The following is a 27,509-nucleotide window of genomic DNA, read 5'->3' on the forward strand; positions in this document are numbered from 1 at the left end:
TCTTCAGACTATAGCTTTCACATCCTTCTGACAAGCCTGTACTTTGAATGACACTGCTTTTTTTTAGATGCAATAGACCTCAGTGGCAGACTAAACTTACTCTGGTAAATCTTCAGGCCACCAATTTTCCAGGACAGAATCTGTTATCCTTATTTTAAGACATATTTTCTAGAAAGTACGTAGCTGTAATTTAGCCAGACTCCTCCCCTTTGCCTCAATGCTGTATAAATGAAACATTGGCACTGCCATCAACACCGTCTGAGAGGCTGAGACTGAAAACTATGAAGAAACTTGGCATGATTCTGTTTGTTACATTGCTTGCACTTTTCACAGAGAATGGTAGGATTTCTTTGTGGGTAGGGTGTTTGCATGTGTGTCTTTGTTTGTGGATCAAAGTGAAGAATGAGATATATGAATTTAGAATACAGAGAAGAGTGATTTTATGCATTTATGATAATAAGGTTTTTAATGAGTTGGTGAAAATGTTGCTTATTTGAGACAATTACATTTTTGTGGATAACTTCCAATTGGATTTTTAGTCATAACATTTGTTTTTTTAACCAATAGCATTAAGACTTGTGTTCACAGATGATATTAATATTTTATACATGCACAACTATACATTTTGGATATGATTTTGTCTTAGTGCATAATGCTGAAGTGCAGATTCAGAATTGGACTTGTGGCTATGGAGGATTTTGCCGTCGGTTCTGTTTTGACCAAGAATACATTGTTGGTCACCATGCTTGTCCACGCAGATACAGGTATGTTGATATAAAAGGACAACAAATAACTGAAAATATGATATATATTTATATAAAATAGTATATAAATATGTAATATAAAATATTGGTTATATATGGTTTATAAACACAAAAGTTTGGGGTTTAATTGTTTTTAAATGTTTTTGAAAGAAGTCTCTTATGCTCACCAAGGCTGCATTTATTTGATCAAAAACTCAATATTCAAAACTTTTACAAAGCAATATTGTAAAATATTATAACAATTTAAAATAACTGTTTTCTATGTTGATATATTATATTATTATTACTGTGAATTTTCAGCATCATTACTTCAGTCTTCAGTGTCACATGATCCTTCAGAAATCGTTCTAATAGGCTGATTTGCTGCTCAAGAAACATTTTTTATTATCATCAATGTTGAAAAATATATATATATATATTTTTCAAGATTCTTTGATGAATAGAAAGTTCAAAAGATCAGGATTTATATGAAATAGAAATCTTTTGTAAAGTTATTTACTGTCACTTTTGTGTTCAACATTCATTAAACACAAATGTAAAGATCATAATTCCTAACAATGATTTATCTGTTATTTTCAGATGCTGTGCTGTGCGGTTTTAACAAAAATAACATAATCTAAGACTTCAACTGATGATTGATTTAAAAATTACATCCTCAGAAGAATGACGTCATCACCAAAGTCATCTTTATTTATGTTTCAGTGCTGATATGGTGAAAGAAACCATTTCCTTATCATTCAAAGTAGTGAGTGTTTTGGTATTTAACAATGATTTAAATAATGTTCTTGTTTGAAAAGTGTGAGACTCAAAAAATAAAAAGCAGATGAAGTAATGAGGTGTGGAACAGTGCAGTTACACAAGGGGATGGTGTTTTAGCATAAACATAAACTGAGTAAAGCTGATGGGACAGCTAAAGCATGCCACCACTGTAAATCCAGGATTACAATTAATACATGGTTCTTTTTCAAGAGAGGCATACCACACATTTCCAACATTTAACTCTATTCAGTCTGTGTTTATGAAAGTCAAAGGTTTAAGTGGAGCCGGATTTGCTTTGCATTGCACAGCCGCTATAGAGACAATAACACAGCCAATGAAGGGTCTGACCCAAATAGCTCTTGTGGAATGCTGCTTTTGTAAATGAAATGTTTGCCAATAGTTTTTACTCTTGTTCACTATCCTGAGCTTTTATTTTTTGGTTATCTACTTTGTTTCTTTATAAGACAAAATAAACCAGAATCTATGGTTTACAACAAATCAGCCATTCCCTGTGTGCTCAAATCAGCTTTTATTGTTCAATAAACTACAGGCTATATCTTCTTTTTTCTTTTCTTGGGACATATCCAATGTGGACATATCCAATAGCTTGTGAGGAGCCAAAGATATAGAGGTTTTGCCTTGTTGAAGACATTAAAGTTATTAAAAACTATAGTCTATTAGCAACCTGGTCTCATTATGAAAATGTACCTCTGACAACGTTTTTGCAAACCGCCTAAATACGTACCAATAAGTAGCCTACATATCTCTGCAGTTTCAAAGTCAAATGAACACTAGAGGCAGTAAAACAGCAAGCACTTTTTAATCTTTTTTTTTTTTCCATGTAAATGAATACATTTTGGAGTTTGCGTCACTTAATCTGCTCCATATGCTCGGCTTTTTTTAAATAATAAGTTTGCTCAGTAGCTCAGCTGGTACAGATTTCTACTTGTAATAATGAAATCTCAGGTACGAATCCCGTGAAAGACAAGTCATGATAAAAGAGCTCAAAGATGAATTCACACAAGCTAACAAGACATGATTACTATTGTATTTTTGTCACATTTGCTTTTGTTAACACTATCGGTTAGGTTTAGGGTTTAGTGTAGGTGTACGTTAAAAAAACAATGTCACAAAACGTCAGATTGACGCTCATCTGTTCCGGGAAAAAAACGAAGCTTTTGGCGGCACCCAGTGGACATATCACTTTGAAACTGCAGTGATATGTACATATTGGTACGTATTTTGGGGTTTGCAAAAACGTTGCCAGAGGTACATTTTCGCAATGAGACCAGGCTGTCTATTAAACAATCATGATTGGTATTAAAGCCACACTGTGTAGATTTTCGCTGCTAGATGTCACCTAGCTATTCAAAACAAAGGCGTGGCTTGATGACGCAGAGATTGAGCGCAGACTCATGGGAGATGTCGTCTTCATCTCACAGCCAGAGGAAAAGAATCAGACGGGACTTGGCATCAATAATAACAGACTCGCGTGTGCCTAATGTATGTCACTGTAATCGTCTTTACCTTCATTATAACCGTCATCCATCAAAACCTTTTAGCTACACTGGTTTTCTTTTTCCAACTGAAAAGTGTAGTTTGCATATCCTGTGATCACGAAGCTGTTGGGTGTTTTGAGCTGCAGTTCAGTCTGCATTTCACAGAGCGCGATTAGAAATGCATTGGGCTGCTCCGAATCCAAAACAATCACAGAATACGTCCGAGAGAGGTGGTTCTTTGTTTAAATTTTTTTTTTTTTAAATGTAATTGATATTTTATTATTTAACGTATTAATAAGAAAATTATTGAATAATATTAATTTAAAGTTGTCATGAAATCAAAATTTACCCTATTTATTTTGTTAGCGCATATCTTTTGGTGAACAATTAATCCGTGAACAGTTACATGTATTGTTAATTGTAGGTTACTCCTTAGTGTATGTGGGAGTTTGATTGCAAGAGACTGGACAAGATTCACATTTACACTTTTACTGTTTGTACTGTAATTTGTTGACAGACCATGTCATTGCGATACAGAAAGGAAAAGACAGCACTGCATAGCACAAAGAAAAAAAACAACAAAAAAAAACAAAAGCAGAAATGTGAACGTCTAATGGAAATGTATAGAAATATGATTGACATATTATGACAACTTGTTCAACCATTTTGCATGTAAAGACTTATGCTATGAACTAATTGCTAAATGTTGTGGGGGGGTGAGACTATTCAACAGAGACCCATTATAATACATTTTGATCAACATGACGTAAGCAACTGATAATGTAGGAAACAGCAGAGAATTGTACATAATCATTTGCATGGATGTACCAAAGCATTTGCAACTTGTTCAAAGAAATGAGAAACTGCTTTTTTGATGTGCACAAGTGACAATGATGTGAAGATTGAACAGGTAGTTTTGAGAATTTCAATTCTGATCTGAGAAATGTACCAAAGCGACTGACAAAAACTGTAATACACCGAAAAAAATTTGTTTGGCATGGTAATCTTTAATCAAAAAATGAAAAGTTACTTCCGGTCTGGAATGGCGTTCCTTCTCAGATGATGGCAGTTTGACGGCTTGGGTTTGAATATCCTTAACCCAGAGCTGCCAACTTTTCAAAAAAACTTAGAGTGAGATTTGGTGGGGCCAACCAAAATTTTGCCGCGTACAAAGCAAAAATTACAACAACAAAAAATTAAATAAATAATAATCATATATATATATATATATATATATATATATATATATATATATATATATATATATATATATATATATATATATATATATATATATATATATATATATATATATATATATATATATATATATATACATATTTATATATATATATATATATATATATATATATATATATACATATATATATAATAGCTATATACACACACACATCACAGAAAACACTCTCTGCATTAGCATTTGAGTAGTATTGTTTTTTTTTTGTTTTGTTTTTTTGCCTTTGATAAGGTTGATAATTAATTCTGTCTATTAAGACAAAATGCATCTTTATGACGCTTTGTATACAGTATATCCTATAGACACACACACACAATTTTAAAGCACTATGTAGAGGAATGGTTTTGTCTAATAGAGCAAATTGATTATACATCAACCTACAGTATACATTTACAGGGAAGAAAAAGGAAAAAACTGTCAGTCCTGTCTGTTGCTCTTCTGTCTGTTGTGTGGTTCTTTTTTGCTGTGGCTGATCTAAAAAAAAACATTGTAGTAAAAACTACTTTAAGTAGTTAAGTTACATTCAAGTTATACCCTTTTGAAAAAGTAGCTACACTACAAGTTACTATCAAAAAGTAGCTGGCTACATTGAAACCACTTTTTTCTTTTTCTTTTTTTTTACAATGAGATTGTTACAAATAACTGAATAATTGTTAATGAAGAATGTTATAATATTTGGGGTTTCAAGCTTCATAATGCAATGTCATTATGATTTCAAAGAGTATAGGGTGAATTCAGGGTTATTGGGACACTTTTCCCCAGACATTTCAATGGAAAAAAACTGTCAGAATCATTACACACTCAAATATAGCCTATATCTCAAACTGGCTGTTAAAGTGCAAAATGGCTACAAATTTAACATCAGTGCAAGAACAAAATGTATGCAAATCAACTTTGCGATGCTGTTTGCGAACGTTCGTTGGAACTATGGGTTCGGGAAAAACGACTCGTTTAACTATGCTTATAATGACGGAACTTGTGACCATAGTTAGCGAACGACACTTTCGGGAAACGCACCTCTGAGCGTCACTCCACTCCACTTCGCTCATTACAGGCTCGTTCTCGTCAGAACCCAAAACAGTGTGTAGTTTTAGGTCGCACAACACCGTATTTTTTTGCCCATGAATCTTGAACCCCCTCACCGAAAGCATAAGTAATCGATCAACATGATCGGCTCAACATGTAGATCTATAGATAAACTCATCTTTCAGGCATTTGACCGACCAGGTGACACTTCAGCGTGAGAAATCGGGGGTGTGGCGTGTGAGCGTGTGAAACCAATCAAATGCGTGTGTCTCACGGCCAATGCGTGAGAGTTGGCAGCTCTGCTTAACCACTCCCCTCCAACCGTTAGTCTGTTATGAGTTACAAACGTAGAATGAATGATGGTTATTTTGAACTTTATGTTGCTTTAAAATCATCTTAGTAGTGGACTTGTAGTGGACGTTAAGGTCCTAAACAGAATGTGCGACATTAACCTCGTGCCGCCAGATGGCGACAACGCAACTTGGATTAAAAAAAAGGAGTACAGAAGAAAAGGTCCCGGAAATACGAACCTTTTTTTTTTTTTTTAAATATCTCCCGATGAATAAACTTATGGAGGACTGAGCGTTTTTTTTCTATTATTATTACTTCTTTGTTTTGTAAGTGAACAATCATTCAGCATGGACATATCCTCTGATGAAGCAGAAGACTGGTTTATGGAGTCTCTAAGCACGTGAGTCTGACAGCAATAGACTTGTATAGCGGTTGTGTCTGAACACTCATTGTGTTTTCTACCTAGACAGCTTTTTTGGGCATCAGGGGCGCGTTTCATCATCGGCTAAAACTCTGCATCTTCTTGATTTCAGATACAAAGACCTGCATCTATTTCAACTGGAGCACCCGACAAAAGTTATAGAGTGGACGGGTGACAAAAGTAAAGCATCTCTGAATCCCTGAAACATAGACAGTTAAAATATAAATATTAATTAAAGTATACAATATTAAAGGCACTTGATTTTTCTCTTTTATATTGCAGCTATTTGTGTTGCAGGATACACTGGAGCAAAAAGTGAAATCTTAGAGTTACTTTTGCCTCTTAAGTTATATGCAGGCGACAACCAGGTGAATGAAGAAATCACAAATGCAATTCTGGTATGTATTTTGAATGTGCAATTCATTTAACTGCCTATTGGTCACAACTTTAGGGTCTTTGTGCAGAAAGAGACTTCAAAGTACAGCGTGGTGGCTTTTCAGAGGAACCTGTTGAGTGTTTGATACATATACCTAGAACGAGGTAAGAATTACATCTAGATATGTCCAGAAGTGGACATTAATGTCATCTGCTAATGGGATTGATAATACATTTATCAAATCTTATCTATTGTAACTATCTAGTTCAAACTATTTATTGAGGCAAAATACTGCAGTTTGATTTGACTGTCAGCAAGATATTGAGAAATGTCAGTTTTTATAAATGTATAGCTAATTTTGCTATGTGTGTGCATGATTATATGATTAGTTACTTTTTTCTATTTGCATAACCAGTGGTCGAGACTTCTCTTTTCTTTCATAATATCATCTGTTCTTTACAGGTGTGTAGTGACTAGTGGAAGTTCTAGTTCGACGTTGCAGATTTGGGATATTGGAGGCGATGATAGTGGTATGATGTAGTTAATTACTAGTGGGATTAACAATAAGAAAATAATAATATTTTGAGTCCGTGTAATTGTCTACAAAATGATTACATTTTTTAAATTATTATAATAAAATATTCATACTTTTTTGGATTCATGGAACATGTCATGTATATCTTACCTCATTTTAAATATAGATGTTATAAAAAGGACTGGAGTCATAAACCTCAAGAGCACATTAGCAAAATCCAGTAAAATAGCACCTGGATTGACGGACGATCCAACAGTTCTTCATGGTTCTTGTATAAGTGATGTTCAACTGACAGATATAGCAACTGGACGGGTTCTGTATACAGTAGGTAATATCAAAACCTTTTTTTTTTTTACTGTTGTTTTTAATGAGTTTTATAAGATATTTATGTATTTATTTAATATCAAAATCCATTCTTTACATTAGCAAATGAGTTTTAATTGAAATATTAGTACATATACAATATATCAATGTATATATATATTAGGGCTGCACGATTCGGGGAAAAATATCTAATTACGATTTATTCTGGTTAAAATTGCGATAAAAACAAATGAAAAGTGTGTATGTATGTATGTATGTATGTGTGTGTGTGTATATATATATATATATATATATATATATATATATATATATATATATATATATATATATATAAATTAGTGCTGGGCATCGATTAAAAAAAATTAACTAATTAATCACACTTTTTTCGGTAATTAATCGCGATTAATCGCAAGTTTTTAATATTTTACGTTTTTAATATTTCGATATTGTAATAATTTCAGTTACTCTCCAAATTAATGTATAAACAATTTAAAGACAGCATATTTTAAATATGTGTTGTATTGTCATATTTTTATGAATGAAGGCCAGTATCACTGATACTAAAGTGTCTATGAAACATTAATGACGTTACATTACAGTATAACTGAAAGCTCCCAATTTCAACATTTATTAGGCTTTAAAAAAAAACAACTTTTAATTTAAGTGAACTTAAAACAATCTTTACATAAACCCAAAATAATAAATTTTATATTTACCCATGGCCTTCCCTGTTATACATATACGGAAATGTAATAGTTATCTTTCTTAACTGCATAAATAATAAATTAAATATAGATGAATCATCATAAAGCTAAAATTTTCTCTGTTCCCGTTGTTCTTTGATGAACATTAATGACAGGCATCATCAGTGCTACTGTCTCTTTAAGAACAGCCGCGGATCTCACGCGCTGTCCCGCGCATCTCATTTCCTCACAACTCTTTAAGTTCATCTAAGACGTTATTTAACTAATTTAAGACTCCTAATATGAGAATACTCAAAATCCTCAGTGTTATTGTTTGTTCAAGAGCAAAAGAGAACTCGATGTGAGCAGGAAACTGACGCGAGTCTATCTATGCGTCGAGTGTGTGTGTGTGTGTGTGTGTGTGTGTCCCTTGATTAGCTGACATGAGACGCATCCACACAGACAGGACACTGACACACACACACACACACACACACACACACACAGGACATTGGCATACAGCATGTTCGCTTGTGTCTTGTCGCGCTTGGAAGCATTTACATGAATAAGAGCGTGATGATCATGTAACGCTAAGCAAAAATGGATATAAAAACGGACGCTGTGTTATTTGCATTAAATATTTTAATTGCGTTAAAGGGTTAGTTCACCCAAAAATGAAAATTCTGTCATTTATTACTCACCCTTATGTCGTTCGAGACCCGTAAGACCTCCGTTCATATTCGGAACACAAATGAAGATATTTTTGTTGAAAGCTGATGGCTGAGAAAGGCTTCAGTTAGGCCTCCATTGGCATTCAGTACACTTATACTCCCAAGACCGATAAAAGGCACTTAAAATGTCATTACAAAGTCCATCTCACCACAGTGACTCTACAATAATCTTACGATGCGACGACAATAGTTTTTGTGCGCAAAAAAAAAATCAAAATAACACCTTTATCCAGCTTGTTATTGCCTTCCGCGTGTGCCTCCACGACGCATGCGCGAGAATATGACGTAGCGCCGGGGCTCGGGATTCCATGAAATGCACACTCTAACCCCATTTTGAGAACTACGCCGAGACCTAAAGCACGATGATTGTAGAATCCAACAGCTGAGATACGCGCGTCTTCCTCTGATTGTAAACAAATCACTTCTGGGTCATCTGTCCGAACGCCGGATCTGCGTCATATTCTCGCGCATGCGTCGTGGAGGCACACACGGAAGGCAGTAACAAGTTGGAAAAAGGTGTTATTTTGATTTTTTTTGCGCACAAAAACTATTGTCGTTGCATCGTAAGATTATTGTAGAGTCACTGTGGTGAGATGGACTTTGTAACGATGTTTTGAGTGCCTTTTATCCGTCTTGGGAGTATAAGTGTACTGAATGCCAATGGAGGCCTTTCTCAGCCATCAGCTTTCAACAAAAATATCTTCATTTGTGTTCCGAATATGAACGGAGGTCTTACGGGTCTCGAACGACGTGAGGGTGAGTAATTAATGACAGAATTTTCATTTTTGGGTGAACTAACCCTTTAAGCTGAAAAAATTAATCGCCCGCGTTAACGCGTTAATTTGCCCAGCCCCAATATAAATAAATAAATAAATAAATAAAATGTTTGGGCTTGTATATTAATATTACTAATAATAATTATGCTAATTATTATTGCTAAATAAACATTTAACAAAATAAGAAATATTACTATTACAATAACATTACTTTTGCATTATAAAAAATTTACAATAGAGTATGTACTAATAAATATAATAATATTTATATTTTACAAAAAAACTGCAGGGTTAACTGTTAAAGGGGTCATGAACTGGCTTTCATGTATATATATACTGTTGTCTGAGGTCAACTTATGACGTTTGCGTGGTTTTTACATTCAGAAACATCATAATGAATAAGTAATAGGCTATTTTCTGCCTTGGTTTTGAGGCTCTCTGAAAAACACTCGGTTTTGATGGGCGTGCCGCACTGTAGAATTGGAAGAAAACGCCCACGGCTAGGATTGGATAAGATTTGCATATTTAATGAGCTTCAGCTCCCCTCAGTACATGTGGAAATTGTTTTGAAAGCATATGGAGAAACGCTCACAGGGCTCGAAAAATATATTTATCAAACAAACACAATGATTCATCTCTCAATAACCTGTGATTGATTGGAATGTTATTTTTGTATTACTTGGCTGGCCCGATCAGTGGATATAACCGCGAACCGTACACACACACGCACACGCGCGCATAAGAAAGGAATGTTATTTCACTATTTAAGATAGACCGTCGGCAGGCCGGTGATACGTTTTGGTAGCCCGTCTGAAAAACACAAAGCCCCGGGACGTTGGGCTTTGTGAGCACTGGCGTTACAAGTCCGAGTCTGATCACGAATGAAGCAATAACACCTTCTCCAGCCTGTGACCGCGTGCTAAGGTATGTAATCAATAGATATCAAACGATCTGTAACAATGCAATACTAATACATTTAAAAAAAACATGTTTTACTCACATAAGTGTTGCACCGTTCCTGTCGGATCCAATATAGAAGGCACAGCATTGTGTTTTAATCTCAATATGTCTGCAAATCCAGTCTCGACCTGTATCTTGTTTACAATCTATTCTGCGGTGAAATGAAGCAAACAAACTTGCAATGTCTTACGCACGTGTGCTGGAACCGGCATGTTTATTGCTCGGTAGCGCGACCCGTTTAGCTCCACAAGTCGGTGGGCGGGCTTGTGGTGCTTCTGCATTCTATGACGTCAGTGGTCGACATATTGTGAGAGCTCTCGTTTTCTGGGCCTGGTGTCAATAAAAGCTTTTGACTAACAAGGACGTTTTCAGCTCTGAAACTTACAGGATATTCTTATATCACGATGAACTTTTATATATCAAAGGCGCAAAGGAAAGTTGATTTCTCAATTCATCACCTTTAACATGCAGGCAGCCTATGACTAAAATCATTAGAAAGGTCTAAGGATTTATTATAAAGTATATTATTATTATAAAATCTGTGCTTTTTATCTGTGATATCAAATTATACATTTTTGTAAAATCAAGAACAAGTCTATGTCTTTAATATGTAATATGGGCCACTAATAGCCACTGTGGGGGAAAAAACCCTGTACACTGGAGAAAAACATGGATTGTCATATACATTTATTTTGAAAGAGGTATTTATTTTTCCTTTTTTTTTTTTACCCAAAAAAGGGTGGAGTGAGCATTGCTGGGCGCTAAACATACTCGTGTTTCATTCATTATGGAAGCCAGAGGGCGCCCTCGAGCAGAAACGCCACATTTGCTTAAGAGAAGAAATAGTTTTCAGGAAATCCCTAATGTGAAGCTATCGCTGTAGGCTTAATAAAAAGAAGATAGAAACGCTTTGACTGATTAAACATACAATATCACGACTGCATCAAGATATGGTTTATTTGAGTTCTTAAAGCCTTCTCGGGTATTTTCATAATAATAAAGTATATTATAATGCAGTGCTAATCTTCATCACTGTATAGAATACTATAAAATAATACATTGTCTGCCTCATTCTGTGATAGGAAGCCAAATTAGCTCACAAAAAGGACATTTCAAACACTTGACTGACAATTATGAAGTGAGTGAAAACATGTTATAAAATATTTTCTTTTGTTGGACAACAGGTTTATGAATGCTTCACATTACTAGTTTGTGAAGATGTCCGACACGTGTTGCTTTTTCAAACGCACAATATAAGTTGCTCAAACTCGCAGTTTTTTCAGAGATGGAGCATCATTTACTACTGATCATAGAGCTGCTCTTCACTAACACACTGTGCATACATTTATTGAATTAAAATCACAGCCTTTACGCTTTCATAATTGTACATAAGCCAAATCTATTAATCGTGCAGCCAGTACCGTCGCAAAGGTCTGTGCCAAGTGTGCGACCGCAGAGGGCCTTGCGCAAAGTAAAGTGACAGCTATTACTAGTATACTATAGTAGTTAAAAGACATAGCTAAAAATGTGTATCATGGTGCTGTATTATTCTGCTTGTTAAAAATGTAACTTACAATATTTCTCTGTGTGTGAGACTGCGCGTAACTGATTCATATGCATACATGTCAGTCAGCGGGCATCGCACGTCAAGTTCGTAGAGAGATTTATTTACAGTCCATTCAAATTCTGATTTTAGCCGCCATCGAAATGGGTCAACCCATAGATACCTAAGAAATTCAAGTAAATCCGCTAGAAATCTGCAGTTATTGCATGGATGAAGAAAGCACAGACGCCTGCAGGATTTCATATGACGGTACGCACAAAAAGGTTTTTTATTTAACAATATAAAGTTAAAGCTACACTGTGTAACTTTTTTAGTCTATTCTTAGCTAAAAACACTTAGTTCTTTCAAAAATATATGTGCTCATTAATGTATATTTACTTCTTTCAAGTAATAAAGTATTCTCGTAAGTTTATAATATGCCATTGAAAATACATAAGGTAATGGGATCTAACGGTGGTCGCCATGTTGCCCCTCCATCTTGAAAGTACATTAGCCAAAGAGGGACATACCCGTAAATTCAAGCTTCGCCTTTCGCGTTTTTAACCGGTTTTAACACTGTGCGCGTCAACTTGTTCAGACTTGTCTGGTGCATGCGCAGAGAGTTTTCATCTCAGCAGCTCCAGTAACAGAGTTATACGGAGTTTTCCTGGCTTGTTTATTCCTCAAAAGTCTGTTTTTCCTTGTGTGGTATTTCTGTGCGTTAATAACTCCGTAAGTAATAATAGTTATTGTCATTGTGGATGTGTTTCAGAGTGTGTCATCATGTAATTCAGTTGATGTTACCTCAGAAGTATTTTTGTGTCAACATACAATAGCGTAATGCTCACCTATTTGAATAGTCATTCAGTTATTAACAATGTTTATTCGTTTATAGAAAATATTTGCTTGTAATGTATGTTGATGGAAATATGTATCAGGTCTGATCGGCATATTAACACTTGTTATACAGAGCTAAACCTGCGCACACACTTTTGTAACCGGACACCGCTTGTTAGCAGCGGCAGCTCCGCTCCTTTTAATGCAGCTGCATTTAGCGCCTATATATGGTACAATAAGCTCTGGTTTACGGTTACATTATACAAATGTAACTTATAAGTATAGTTATACAGTTCTTAACTGTGTATATTCTGTCATGTCATTATCATGTATATTTACCATCCTAATTTGTTCTCTCACAGAAACCAAATTTATGTACATATCCATGCAAACCTGTGTATGCCTTGCAATTGGATGACTGAATAAACATTACTATCATCAAAGTTCACTCTGGATTAGCTGCAGTTCTTTCTAGCCGAATAATTAGGCCAGTTGAGTTCCAACCATCCCACTGCGCACAGAATATCCCACAGGCACCGTGTCGAATGTGGACGAGGTCGAACTGGAAGCCATATTAATCTTGGACTAAATCGGCCACCGTAGGAGTTAAAACGAAATCGGAATTGAACAGAACAGAAACTAAAATTCATTGGATGGTCATATACAAGTTCACCACTAGATGGGGGAAAATATCACACAGTGTAGCTTTAAATAAGCATATATAGCCTGACTATTATGCACTTTTCGGAGCATCAGTGAGAGCAGCGGTGCCGCAGAGCGAGTGTAACTTCTCTACACGTTTTAAACGTTTTTAAATTTGAAAACTGCAAAAAGCAACGAAATTGTCAGACATCCATTTAGCACATGTTCTCAGAGGGAAAACTTCTGAAAATCTGTCTGTTTATTTTACTGACTGAGAAATCGCTTCAGATGATTCATTAAAGAGAGCAGTCCAAAATAATTCAAGTGGATTCAGGACGTTTTGCAAACGCGTTAGACCCATTCATAATTTAGAACATAATTTAAGCGTCAAAATGTGCGCACTGCGCTGTTCAGTTACACAGTTTAACTTCTTGAACCTATTGCTGTTTAATTGAATATATATATATATATATATATATATATATATATATATATATATATATGTATATATATATATATATATATATATATATATATATATATATATATATATATATGTATATATATATATATATATATATATATATATATATATATATATATATATATATATATATATATATATATATATATATATATATATATATATTCGTAAATATCCACATAAACAACAAATTGTTCGTCATTATAGCAACAGTAGACCTCACACCCCCCTTGTGACTGGCCTACGTGCAGCCCTAATATATATATATATATAGAGAGAGAGAGAGAGAGAGAGAGAGAGCGCTCATTTAATTTGATTTATGTTTTGTTTTTTTATTTATTTACAGGAAATGAGTCTTTAGATTCGGTGAGTGGCTTACAGTTTGTGAATGCTCATGTGTTTCTCATTTGTGCGAGCAATGGCACTCTGCTCATGGGTGACACAAGAGATCCCTCAACTAGTCATTATCCTGTGGAAGATAGTAAGAGTGGTTTACACTGGTCATTTGGGTTAAGGACTGATGGCTCCCAGTCTGAACCTTCTATTGCAGCAAGACTCTCATCCTCCGCTCACATTCTGCTGTCTGACCTAAGAGATTTACAGAGTCCAATTTGTCAAACCCAACTAAATGTCCAACACTGTCCACCAAACAATGACTTTCTGAATGTTTCTTGGGCTCCTGTTCTCGTCAGCTGTCTGTCTGTGTCTGGTAAGTAGAGTTTTTTTCCTTTCTGAAATGAGCTAAAATTTTGTCTTGTAAGGTTGTATTTGATTGTATTCATATTTCATAATGTGGACCATGTGTGAAGTCCATTGAATACTCACTGATGACCTGACAATTTTCTTTTTTGAAGGGTTTGATGGAGCAGTACACATTTATAACACAGCAGATTGGAGCACAGAGGCCCAGAGCCCTCAGCCAATTTTTTCCCACAGAGGTCATGAAATGTCACATGATGCGAAATACAGCGGCTCCCCAGCTGTTATCACCACCCATTCTTGGCATCAGTCACGACCAAAAACTCTTCTCTCTGCGGCTACCGATGGATCTCTACATGTATGGGACTGGGTGGACAAAATCACTGACAGATGATGCTGCTGATCATTCGACAAAACTGTTCTGTGACACATGCATACCATATTCATGTTTTTAGCAGATTTGCATACTATTTTCCTGTATGAGTGTGAAGTGATATCAAACAATTCAAAAATAATGTCTGTTTTTACAATGATTGTTAAGTCAATAAACTGTATTATTACACGGCTCTCTGGAATACTTTCCAATTTACTGCTTCATAAAAACACAGCTGGCGTCATCCTGCATCTCAGTTATGGACTTCAGTGTTCATATTATGTAATATTGTTTCAGTGTTTGTCCAGTCAGATTGTTTTGATGTTGTTGTGGACTGTTTTTGTTGTTGTGTTGGCAATAGATTTCATTGGCAAGTATGCAAAAAAGGAGAGACCCCATTATGTGTGATACTTATTTATACATTTTAAAAATGAGGAAACGCCATGTTCATGTTACACACTTGAATGTTTATTCCAATATTTCTGCCACAATTTGTTGCATTTAGAAGTCATTTGCATTTAGCATTAACCAGAGATGAAACATGAAATATATGCTTTAAATGGTCCATTATATAAGTTCAGTGCCTAATAGATCTGTTCAAGAATTATACACATATCATCTTAGTTGCTGATAGTGACTGTTATGTTGAGTCTCTAGTCCCAAATAGATCCCAGTTTCCAGATCAGTAGAGAAGCAGTTTGCAGCAAAAAAAAAAAAAAAAATGTTCTAGAAGTTTTTCAGCTTACATATTATTAATTAAGAAATTAGGAGATACTGGTATTTTCATTAATAATATTTGTAACATTTTGAATCAAATTACAGAAATTAATTTAAAAAAGGTTACATTAGATCCATAATTCATTTAAAAGTACTTAAGACTCTTTACTGAGCGTTCAATTAATACTATATGTACACACTCACATTTTTTTCTCAGGAAGCTCAAACAGCAAAAAGGCTATTTCTTCATTCTCATGGTCCTTCCCACACTCAAAGAGACAAGCAAAATGTCCAGGCTCATACTCTACCAGATCTGAATATGCACTGGGACCATGATGTAATATACGTACATCCGACCATCCAGAGGGATCCAAAGGGGATTTGTTCAAGTAGAGAACAAGATTCTCTCTCTTTTTTGGATCAGATGGATGAGTGTAGAGCAGCCATGTTTTTGGAGGACTACTCTGTTCAAGAAAACTCAACACACTGCCTTGGCAACCGTTTTCAGTCTCTATTAGTTTAGTTGGGGTTAAAACATTGTTGAAATCTTCTCCAGAGTTGTGGCTTAGCGCCTCCCTTCTGTAGCCAAGTTGGGTTCGAGCATTGCAGTAGAGAATACTGGTACCGTTGTCATCTATGATCTCTGCCATTTCACACTCACATGACTCAACATCCATTTGTTTTCCAACTTTCCATGTGTTTCCTTTATCTTCACTGTAAAATGCTAAAGCATAAGATGTGAAACAGCAAAATGATAAGCAGCAACATGATGTGCAATTAGATTTGTCAGTGTATCGATATGCATAGGCCGGGATAATCAGTCTCCCGCTCTTCATTTGAACACCATGTCCTGGTCCAACAGCAAAGGGGGCCCAGTCCTGCACCTGCTCACTGATCACATCTGCTGTTAAATCTGTAGTTTGGCTCCAGGTTTTGCCAGCATCCTTACTGGTTACGTAACAAAGTCTTCCTTGGCTCCTATTTGTCCGTATTTGTTCATATTCAGAGACCCCATTGGGAACACAGACAAAAAACAGAAAGAGGGTCTTGGAGTCTCTCTCATAGACCGGACATGGATTCATGCTGCGGTGGTCTGGTAGACAAGCTGAAGTGAGCAACTCATGACCACTAACCCACTGAAATAAAAAGCATCATGACTGTGTTCATGCCAGGTTATGTAAAGCATCTATAAAATAGTGAAGTTGTTAAAAAAAATACTTTGTACCTCAACTTCTTTAATCTTTTTGCCATCATTCCTTGTTCCTCTTCTCATCACAAGCACTTCTGCACTTGTGTCACTTAATGATTTTCTCTTTTCAGCAAAGGCAAGGAAGGTTTGATCGTCACTGAGATACACGAGAGCTGGAATTCTGTATGACACTTGTTTTTTACAACAGCAACAACAACTTTGATGCTGTTCCTGTTTGTATATTGTTGTTGTGTTCATGTTTTCGGAATTGCTTCTTGATGATATCTTGTTACCCATTGTTAAATTTGAGCTCTAGAAAAAGAATAAACAGCATCAGTATCAGCAACAAGACAGTAGTCAGAAAAGGGTTTGAATACATGTAATTATTTTAAGTATTTTTTTTTAATTTGCAAAGATGTGTCCCAATTTATCATAATGAGGTCATGTAAAAAAAATAAATAAATAAAATAAATAAATAAATATATATATATATATATATATATATATATATATATATATATATATATATATATATATATATATATATATATATATATATATATATATATATATATATATATATATATATATATATATATATATATTAGTGTTGAATGGCTATAATTAATGTTTAAAATTAGGTAAGAAAAATAATTTTAATTGAGACATCAGTTGCTGTATAATGGCTCGTTTCCACTGAGTGGTATGGTTCAGTACAGTTCAGTACGGTACGCATTTTTTGTCGTTTCCATTGTCAGAAGTTTTTTTTTCCATTGTCAGAAGTTTTCAGTTACCACTTTTTTGGCACCCTTCCTTTGGGGTACCTAGCACAGTATTCCAGTAGTAATGGCTCGTTTCCACCAAGCGGTGCGGTAAGTTCAGTATAGTACAGTACGATTCGGGACCGTAAATCCAGATCCGGCTTGGCATGGTGTAGCGATCAACGTCATTCTCGCGCGAAGTAGAAAGCGACACAGTAAGCAACAATGGACGACATACAGCATATCTTGTTCTTACTTCTCGGCATGTGGCTGTTGTCAAAAGAAGAATACACGCTTTGTTTGAGCCAAGGCTGCAAGGAAATACACAGCCGAAAAAGCATGCAGTGACGATTCTCTGTCAACCAATCAACGTTCTGCAGTGAGTCTAGCTCCACTCTTTAGTACCGGACTACTGTGATATGTACTCAACACAGAACCGTTAAAAACATATTTTTTTCTATGGCCCTGCCCCAACAGAAGTACCATTCATAACTTCTGACAATGGAAACGGCAAAAATTGCATACCATACTGAACTGTACTGAATCTTACCGTTCGGTGGAAATGAGCCATAGGGTCACTGCAGAACGTTGATTGGTTGACAGAGAATCGTCACTTGTGTGTGCTTTTTCAGCTGTGTTTTTCACAAGCGGCAACCTCCCCCAGTTTCTCATGAAGCCAATATGGAAGTGACTTAAACTGCAACTCATCGACTGGGCGCTAGGGACAGGCTCCAGAATGGAGCAGAATCTAATTGAGCCCCATGTTAAAACGCCCAACTTTACAGCAGAAAAAATTGTGGTTTTGGTCTATCTAAATTTGCCCTTCATGACAACTGTGAGGGGGGTGAATTTTTTTATAACTCATTAGTTTACATTATAGCCTTAAAGTTCTGCATAATTAAGGGCGTGGCCACTTTGAGTGACAGGTTGATTGGCGTTTGACTGCTGTCTGTTAGTCACCACGTCACCTCAGCTCCAATCACATCCCGCCTCTTTGGAGATTAAATGTGGAGATAAATGATTATATATATATATATATGTATCTTCTGCTGCCACATTCTCCTTGCTCCTTCCAAAATGCACAATACTCAATAATAAAAAAGTCAAGGGAGACTCAACCTGAATAAAAGCATAATGCCTTCCTTCACAGGAAGAACAAAGTACAAGAATCACACATTAAAACTTTGTCTCACATCCAAAACAAAACAATTAATTCAATCACTGTACAGACATAGACAAAAGTTACATAAGAAGGTTTTTGCACAACCTGCAATTTATTATAATTTATTTATTATTATTATATTATTATTATCTAATTTATACTTAGAATTCAGTAAATGACAACATGTTTACCGTCGCATAACCTATGTGAAACCTCCATGGTTTCTGACCTTGTTGATAATTCTCCATTAGACTATAAGAAGCAATACTCACAGAAATGATCTTTCCTGCAGCAGCAAATTATTCTCACGGCTGGTTTGTCACCACAGATACTACATGAGCCTCTCATCAGGTCTAACCAAAACATGCTGAGCATCCTGTATTTATAATATCCTATATCAGCACTATGCCAATAGTAGGCTAAACATTAAACAGCAGGATGATAAGTAACAGTAACAAGCTTAACTAATCAGTAAGTAAGATCGAATTTAGGACTAAGATAGCTCCTTATAGGTAATCAATAATTACTGAAGGAAATTGGCATCACTAAGAACTAATAGCTAATTATTACAAATGATAAAGAATTAATAATTAATTACTAATCACAACATTAACGTGTCTGAGATGTGAGCAATTGTCTTTTTAAATTCTCAACGTGGTCATAAAATGCATCACTAATTACTCAAGTGTTACCAGTCACTCTTCAAGGACTACTAGTGATCTGGACCATTATTTTAAAGTGGGAAAAAACTCTTTTTTACTTTAAAATAATGGTCCAGATCACTAGTAGTTCCTGCATAGTGACTAGGTAACACTTGAGTAATTAGTGATGCATTTTATGACGTTATTCAGAGTAAAAAAGATGACTGATTACATCTCAGACACACAATAATGTTCTTTATAATTTGTCAGTTAGTTAATATTATGAGGCTAATCTATAGTTACTTATATACATAGTTACTTATTAGTGGAATGTGATGAAATGGATTGTTTTATTTCTGGAAATGGTAGGGAAAAGACTGCAATGCAAAAGAGATAAATTCTCCTATTTGACAATCTTAAAGGGCTGTGTTGGAGAATAATATGGTCTTGTTATTTTTGTCTTGTTTTATTGTTTTATATTACTGTTATTTATTATCATCTTGCATGTCATATTGCTATTGTCTGGCAAAAATCTGGTGATCTTCCAAGTTACCGCCCATCCGTGTTGATTTGAACTCTCAGAGGGTTTACTGTTTATTGGGTGGGCAAAGCCTTGACAGATAACAATATCTTTTATCACTATAAGTCACAAGTGCACACTTTTTAATGTAATGAGCTTGTGATGCTGACATTTGGTGTAGCTAGAATAATAAGAGAAGAATGATTAAGCAAATTAAGAGCCTACACTTGTCAAATGCATGTTAGGTGCATGAACTATAAACACTTAGGTCAATAAACATGATCTCTCATGTCAAAAATGATTTATGGTCTCCACCCCCTCTGCACAAGTTTATCAAAACACTAGGCCTTTATCTTTACTGCCCCTCTCCCCTGTGTGACGTGTGAGCAGAGGCACGTGTCTAGAATGTCTATGCATAAATCCGGCCCTGGCCTAACACCATTTCTACAACGGACACAAGCGACGTGACGGGACAAAAACATAGAGAATCCATTATAGTCAATTTAAACTACTTTATTGATGATTGTGTTTACATACATATTAAAGCATTATACACAGATAATCACAAGAAAAATAAACAATAGTACAATAATAAAGCATACGAGGCAGTTCTAAAATGAATTAAAACAATTATGCTTCCACTCCAATTAGTTGTTGAAATTTAATTATTTACACAGTGGCTGTCATAACTTGTTTTCAGGATACATTTTTTTAAACAAACAAAATTAAAACAAATAATCAAGACATCACTAACAGGATAAGTAAAATATAATAAATATATAGGCTAATATAGTATATATTTAGCGAAAGAGTTAATTTCTCTAGCGACCTATAAGCTGTGGACTGGACACTGAATGACTTGCCTGAGTTAAATGCTATTGTTTACTTGCTGTTTCATTGATGTCTTTCCGTGGTTGAAACACTGATTGAGCAATTATGACTTCAGATGTTTATTCATGTTTATTTTGTGCTGGATCTAGAGTAAAGAAGATGTTGCTTGAACTGAGGTGCCTATAGTGATCTCAGCAATAAACAAATTAACAAACAAACAAAATCACATTCAAAGACAACGTGAATTTGAACATTGCTGTGGAGAATCCACATGAGGAGAATTCACTGCGTTGCTTATATTGAAAAGCTTGAAATCTATCTTTTCAATTTCTCTTTTCTGTCCACATTCAAAGAGACAGGCAATGTACTTTCTATCCTCACACTCTGCCAGATCTGAGTATCCACTTGGACCTTCATTGATGCATTGAATGGGATTCCATTGCGTGTGATCCAATGGTGATTTATTCACATAGATTTTGAGATCTTTTCTCTCTTTTGTATGAGATGGATGAGAATAGAGCAGCCATGGACTCTGCTCAGGGGAAGGAATATTCAGCACACTTCCTTCGCAACCACTGTTCTTCAGATTAATTGAAGATGAAGGCTTGTCAAAATCTTCTCCACCACTCCTGCTCAGAGCCTCGACTCTCTGGCCGGATTTACTTCGAGCATTGCAGTATAGTATACTGTTACCTTCGTCATCTATGATCTCAGCCATCTGACATTCATTAGACTCGCTTTCTATATGTTTTCCTACATGCCAAGTGCTTCCTTTATCATCACTGTAGAAGGCGAATGCATACGATATGGGATCAATTTCAGAGTCAAAATAATACCCACATGCTGGGATAATGACTCGACCATTCTCCATTTGAACACCATGTCCTGGTCCAACAGCAAATGTGGCCCAGTTTTCCTCCTTTTCAGTGATCACATCTTTCAAGTCTGTAATACCACTCCAGTGTTTGCCAGTGTCCTTACTGGTTATGTAACAAAGTCGTGCCTGGTTCTTTTTATTGTTTATTTGATCAGATTCAGAGACTTTAAAAGGAACACAAATGAAAAACAGAAAAAGGGTCTTGGAATCTCTCTCATAGACCGGACATGGATTCATACTGCGGTGGCCTGGTAGACAAGCTGCAGTGAGCACCTGATGACCACTGACCCACTGAAATGAAAATCATGACATCATTACTGCATGTTCATGCCTTTTATAAACTAAGAAAGCTAGATTATGTAAAGAATCTATGAAACAGTTAAGTTGTTAAGAAAACTGTCAGTTATGAATAATAATTTATGATTTTGGTCAAACATGTCTAGTACCTTAACTTCTTTCTTGCCATCCTTCCATGATCCTCTTCTCATCACAAGCACTTCTGCATCTGTGTCATTTGGTGTTTTCCGCTTTTCAGCAAAGGCAAGGTAGGTTTTATTTTCCTTGATATAGATGAGAGCTGGAATTCTGTATGTCACCATCTTGATACATTTTTTATCAGTTGGTTGCTCCTGTTTGAATAATGTTGTGTTTGAAGATGTATTTGTATCCATTGTTAAAATCTTTTGCCCTATAAACAGAACAAGTATCAGTAACAATATCACTGTGGCGAGCAGCGAGGCCGAGGGACCGTGAGGGCGGGACGAGGCGGCGCTCATCAGAGAGGATGAGCGCCAGCTGCGAGCCGCAGCGATCTCGGCCCTTGCGGAGGAGTGAGGGAGTATAAAGGAGGAGCGACGACAGTGAGGGAGGAGAGAGGACCAGGCCTGGAATTTGCGTTATGTTTTATTTTAGTTGTGTTATCCGCTGCAGTCGTCCGTGAGGGGCTGCAGCCTTTATTTTCACTTTGTGTTTATTTGTGTTTGTGTGTAGGCGGCAGTCGGCCGTGAGGGGCTGCCGCCGCCATATTTATTTTGTCTTTATTTTTGATTAAATACTTTGATTGTTCGCCGGTTCCCGCCTCCTTCTTCCCGTACAAACATACATTTACTACAGTGGTGCCGAAACCCGGGAGGAAGGAGGGACGCGCTGTCGAAGAGCCCTCGCAGCTGAGGGGGATCGCGGTGCCGCGGAGTTCGGGCAGCGCGGAGGAGAGAAGTCCGCGAGCGGCTGCCCGAAGCGGTGGTGCTGGAGCGGATGAAGATCGGTGGGACGGAGAGCTCGCTGCCGCGCCCCTGGGTCGAGGTGGGGTGGCTGCCGTCCGCGAGGGGGCGAAGGAGTCCCCAGCGCTTGCCTGGAGCCGGAGCCTGCTGTCGTCCGCCGCATAGGGGAGGAGCAGGGAGCGCGGGATGGGGACTCGCTTCCGGCCGCCCTCAGAAGGAGGAGCCACCGCCGGCCGCCAGGGGGCGGAGGAGTCTCGGGCCGTCCACCGAGCGTCCAGTGCCACCGCATGGCACCGCGAAGAAGAGCCTCTCGGCTGGCTGAGGACCGAGCGGCAGTGTGTCTGGGAACCGGACCAGAATTTTTTATTTTTTTCTCCTCTCTCCACTCTCTCGTCTCTGTCGCTCCTCATGCTCCCCGCTCCGTTCTCTCACCTCGCTGTTCTTACCCCCAGGTCCCGCGGCCGCCGTGATCGTAGAGCGCAGTCTCGGGAGTGCCCCCCGGCCTGCGAAGGGCGTTGGGGGTATGTGGCGAGCAGCGAGGCCGAGGGACCGTGAGGGCGGGACGAGGCGGCGCTCATCAGAGAGGATGAGCGCCAGCTGCGAGCCGCAGCGATCTCGGCCCTTGCGGAGGAGTGAGGGAGTATAAAGGAGGAGTGACGACAGTGAGGGACGAGAGAGGACCAGGCCTGGATTTTATGTTGTATTTTATTTATGTTTTGTTATCCGCTGCAGTCGTCCGTGAGGGGCTGCAGCCTTTATTTTCACTTTGTGTTTGTGTGTAGGCGGCAGTCGGCCGCGAGGGGCTGCCGCCGCCATATTTATTTTGTCTTTATTTTTGATTAAAAACTTTGATTGTTCACCGGTTCCCGCCTCCTTCTTCCCGTACAAACAAGCTTTACTACAATCACCATGTACACTTCAGCCATAAATGACATTACCATGAATGACAATACCAACTAATGTTGTAGTCAAGACCTCCCCAAGAACAATGTCTGCTGAGACCAAGACAAGACAAGACCAAGACCAGACCAGCACTAGGCTACATAAATTGATAAAGATCCATATTACCGCCTGAGAAATTACTTATTTTTAACCAATAAATATAATGAGAATAAGACACTATATAGAGCTGTTACCAATCAAATGAAATCATTGACAATAAAATTCAATTTGCACTGCAAAGGTGGTAGGAGATGCATCTGAATAGGTAAATATGTTGAGAATAATGTTTTTTGTTTTTTTTTGTATAAAAGCAAGAATCATGTTTGCAGTCATGCTCAAATTTGTGAAACAGCTCACTTGCTCTTGTGATATTGCTTAATTATATCACATGTTATAATATAAAAATAAAGGTCTCTTAAAATAACTTTTTTGCAACAATATCTTGAATTTTGTGAGCATTTGTATTAATTTTGGTGACATTTTTGCACTTCTTCTGAGACTAAAAGTAAACAGTACTAAATCTCCCCCTATAGAGCTATAAAGCTACAACCATCAAACTCAAGTCAGACCCGGCGAGAGTAGGTGAGAGCCGGTCAACTGCATGATGTGACATAGACAGCACACCACACAAGAACAGATTTTCAACCAGAGTCCCGACTGTAAACACAGGAAATCTCGCAAAATCTTGCGAGACTTCAGAATAAGCATGGCGGTGATTGGCACAAATATCAATTTCGATCTTGATTCAATATCCATTCATATAGCCTACTGTACATATAAGGAAAGTTTGCCTTTTTAGCACTATTTTAAACTTTTCTTGGGTAAATTATATTTGCTTGCATTCATTAATATTCACTTGTGTGTGCTTATATAGTCTATCATTAAAAAATATTAGGATGTAAATTGTTAACGTTTTAAAATGTCACATTTAATGAAATCTAGTGTTTGATCATAAATATGTATTTAAATGCAAAACCTAAAAATAAGTAAGCAGTTATGATCTGCAATACTTTGAGCAACCAGACTATGCATGTATATGTATTAAAGAGCCATTCATCCACCTGGTGGGTAATGACATTACAAATAAAAATAATTTTTCCAGCCACAAAATGACTCTAATTTGCCTCTTTGCATTGGAATTCTCTATTTTAACCTTAATTACTACACTAATTGTAATATAAATAATAAAAAATATATATATTTTAAGTGGTCATTAATTGACCATAATTATTGCACAAATAGTAGGCCTATATAGTACCAAAAGATATCCTCAAAATATTCAATAAATATTATTAAACTAAAATAGGACATTTATTTAATTGAAAAATAATGTAAAAAGGTGTATAGTCACATTTGATCACCAATGGGTATGAGTGTGACCAATTAGGAATACCTGAGGGCTAAATACAAGAAAAACATTACCATTAATGTAACAATGTTGCGCATATCATCACTCCTCATAATAAAATGATACTGTAAAAGTAGTTGACGTAATAATCAATGCAAACTACGCTGTACTGTTTACCAAAACTTGCTGCAAACACCTGTATGGTGATATGAAGCTGTTGTGCATTCAAATGTATCAGCGCAGTTTTTTTTCCACGTCTCTGGCTTTAACTTTTATGCCACATTAGCGCCAAAACGCTATATTTATTGTTTGAATTTCGTATTCAATTTTAAAAGCTTAGACTTTCAAGTTTCATATCAAAAGCAGGGTTGAGAGAAAGAGAGAGACGCATGAGTGACAGAGAGATGGAGAGAGAGAGAGAGCAGGAAAAGGAAATTAACGAATACGCTGCGTGTTTTAAATAGCGTTAAAAAGTTAATGAATAACAACGACCAATATGTGGCGGCCGGTTGATTCTGTGGCGCACCGCCACTAATTAGTCTATGTGTGGGAAACACTGGAGTGAGCTAGAGGTGAGTAGCTAATGGTAAAAAAAAAATCACACTGCTATGTTTTTTTTAATAGCCTAATTGTTGTCCTCAGGTGTCTCTTGGAAAATATGGCTATTATTCTCTTTGAAGTTGCCTTATTAAATAAACTTTAAATAATTGTTTTTGTAGTCGGAGTTATATTCATGACTATTTCATCTCTCAGCGTGCTTTCGGATTGAATACTATTTCATTTCACGTGAGTGTGCGCGCGTTTGTACATCAGGATTTCTGAATCGGGACGGCTCCGACGTTCTTCCGAGCAGGTTCGGACACTCTTAACACACTTCACACCACAGGAAAATCTGATAAAATAATCCTGAGAACCATCAAGATAATCGGGACAAAGCTAGGATTGTCGGAAGGGGGGAAATCAACCCAAAATCAGCCCGATTATCTTTTGGTGTGTACCCAGCTGCCATCCGGCTGAAAGCGGAGCCTTTTTTTACCAGACGAGCCACAGGGAATTACGCAGGTCTCGCAAGAAGAACCAAGATGATCACGATTAGGAGAATTAGGTAATGGAAAATTTAGCGAGCAAAGAAAGTGAACAAAAAGTAGGCTACAAGATGACTTAAAGGGTCATTAAACTCCAAAACAAATTTTTTGAGATGTCAACAGATATGTAGCCTACATGTTGCACATCACTGAAAACACTAAGAGATAGAGAGAGAGAGAGAGAGAGAGAGAGAGAGAGAGAGAGAGAGAGAGAGAGAGAGAGAGAGCGAGCGAGCGAGCGCTTGTGTGAATTACCTCTGTGCGTCTCTAAACAGCGCTGTTATTACCTCACTAGTGAAAAAATGTCATGTGTAGCCTTTAAGTTGCTACACTTGGCTAACTGATAAAATCGTCAGGGCAGCGACAACACCTTTTAGTGCGTGTGCGAGCACGTGTACTTGATAACATAGGCTAAAATAAGAGAAAATAAATAAATACATATAAATCTTTATCTGAAATCAATAATTCTCCAGTAAACTACAAGAAGTAATACTCACAGAAATTATCTTCCCTGCAGCAGCAACAATTGAGTCTCTCAGAAATTTCGTCACCACAGATACTACACGAGCCCCTTAGTCTAACCCACCAAATGCTGCGCTTCCCTAATTTATAGTAGGGGTTAGCGCATGGTTTAACCCTTTCCACACATGCCAAGATGACGAGACTTAGTGTAGTTGCTTGCCATATCAACATTATTTAGAGAAAAAAATCTTTGGAAGATATTACTGAACATTTATTTAACCATAGCAAAAGTAAATTTCTTGCTTAAGTTTATTTTTCATCTCTGTTTTTTGTGTTTATGTAAAATAAGGCAAATCTGATATTATTGTAATCTTATATCTGTTATTTCACAGTTGAGATCGTTTTTTAATGCTAATCCCAGTTGAGCAGATGGGGTGCGTTGTAACACTGCGTTACAATGAGCCCCTATTAGAACTACGCTATTATATTCTATATTTTTATGAACTATTTTGAGAGACCATCAGAAAAGGGTGAATAATGACTGAGAGTCAATGTTCAGAAATTATTATTATTATTTTTGAACTATGCTGTATAGCTGTATTTAGCGATGTCTTTGTTGTCAAACTCAAAAATGTGTACCCACCAAACTGTCAGGGTTCTGTCACTTCGGTCTAGTTTACTCTTGGTTTGTGACAGAGCCCTGACACTCCTGAATTGTTTGTCTTGTCTTGTGTGAGCGCGCAGCTTTGAGCATGCTCGAGCTGCATACTCTT

The 27,509-nt window shown here is 36.7% G+C and overlaps 3 protein-coding genes across 6 annotated transcripts; 2 read left to right on the forward strand and 1 right to left on the reverse strand.

Annotated features, from left to right (window-relative positions):
- Positions 1–281: 281 nt before the first annotated feature.
- defbl2 (defensin, beta-like 2) lies at positions 282–1,365 on the forward strand (the record flags this gene model as incomplete). The annotated part of the gene is made up of 3 exons (XM_079835178.1): positions 282–339; positions 647–764; positions 1,344–1,365. 3 exons carry the CDS (start codon positions 282–284, stop codon positions 1,363–1,365), a joined length of 198 nt encoding a protein of 65 aa, XP_079691304.1.
- Positions 1,366–5,622: 4,257 nt separating this feature from the next.
- wdr73 (WD repeat domain 73) lies at positions 5,623–15,175 on the forward strand. The gene is made up of 8 exons (XM_079835187.1): positions 5,623–5,997; positions 6,131–6,198; positions 6,301–6,386; positions 6,470–6,558; positions 6,857–6,924; positions 7,096–7,257; positions 14,256–14,618; positions 14,764–15,175. The coding sequence occupies exons 1-8, from the start codon at positions 5,945–5,947 to the stop codon at positions 15,000–15,002; spliced, it is 1,128 nt and encodes a 375-aa protein (XP_079691313.1). The 5' UTR covers positions 5,623–5,944; the 3' UTR covers positions 15,003–15,175.
- A 206-nt stretch (positions 15,176–15,381) lies between these two features.
- LOC307137508 (sialidase-3-like) lies at positions 15,382–26,874 on the reverse strand. 4 transcript variants are annotated; one of them, XM_079835190.1, is made up of 3 exons: positions 26,772–26,874; positions 16,924–17,199; positions 15,382–16,834 (listed from the first exon to the last, which is right to left on the reverse strand). In XM_079835190.1, exons 2-3 carry the CDS (start codon positions 17,182–17,184, stop codon positions 15,899–15,901), a joined length of 1,197 nt encoding a protein of 398 aa, XP_079691316.1. In that variant the 5' UTR covers positions 17,185–17,199; positions 26,772–26,874; the 3' UTR covers positions 15,382–15,898. The 4 variants fall into 4 exon arrangements, with proteins under 4 accessions (XP_079691316.1, XP_079691319.1, XP_079691317.1 ...); XM_079835193.1 differs by lacking the exons at positions 15,382–16,834; positions 16,924–17,199 and adding exons at positions 20,470–21,970; positions 22,126–22,308 and having other exon boundaries at positions 26,772–26,853; XM_079835191.1 differs by lacking the exons at positions 15,382–16,834; positions 16,924–17,199 and adding exons at positions 20,470–21,970; positions 22,126–22,367 and having other exon boundaries at positions 26,772–26,847.
- Positions 26,875–27,509: the final 635 nt, after the last annotated feature.

This window comes from Gobio gobio (genome assembly GCF_949357685.1).
Source record: "Gobio gobio genome assembly, chromosome: 14".
Lineage (NCBI taxonomy): Eukaryota > Metazoa > Chordata > Actinopteri > Cypriniformes > Gobionidae > Gobio > Gobio gobio.

Bases quoted from the DNA above. Each gene is read 5' to 3' on its own strand.
- wdr73 (XM_079835187.1), top strand. From the start codon at position 5,945: ATGGACATATCCTCTGATGAAGCAGAAGACTGGTTTATGGAGTCTCTA. The intron at 6,387-6,469 runs GTGAATGAAGAA...TCACAACTTTAG, and splicing joins TATATGCAGGCGACAACCAG to GGTCTTTGTGCAGAAAGAGA. The intron at 6,559-6,856 runs GTAAGAATTACA...TGTTCTTTACAG, and splicing joins ATACATATACCTAGAACGAG to GTGTGTAGTGACTAGTGGAA.
- LOC307137508 (XM_079835192.1), bottom strand. From the start codon at position 22,455: ATGAGCGCCGCCTCGTCCCGCCCTCACGGTCCCTCGGCCTCGCTGCTC. The intron at 21,971-22,125 runs GTACTAGACATG...TTTTCATTTCAG, and splicing joins ATGGCAAGAAAGAAGTTAAG to TGGGTCAGTGGTCATCAGGT.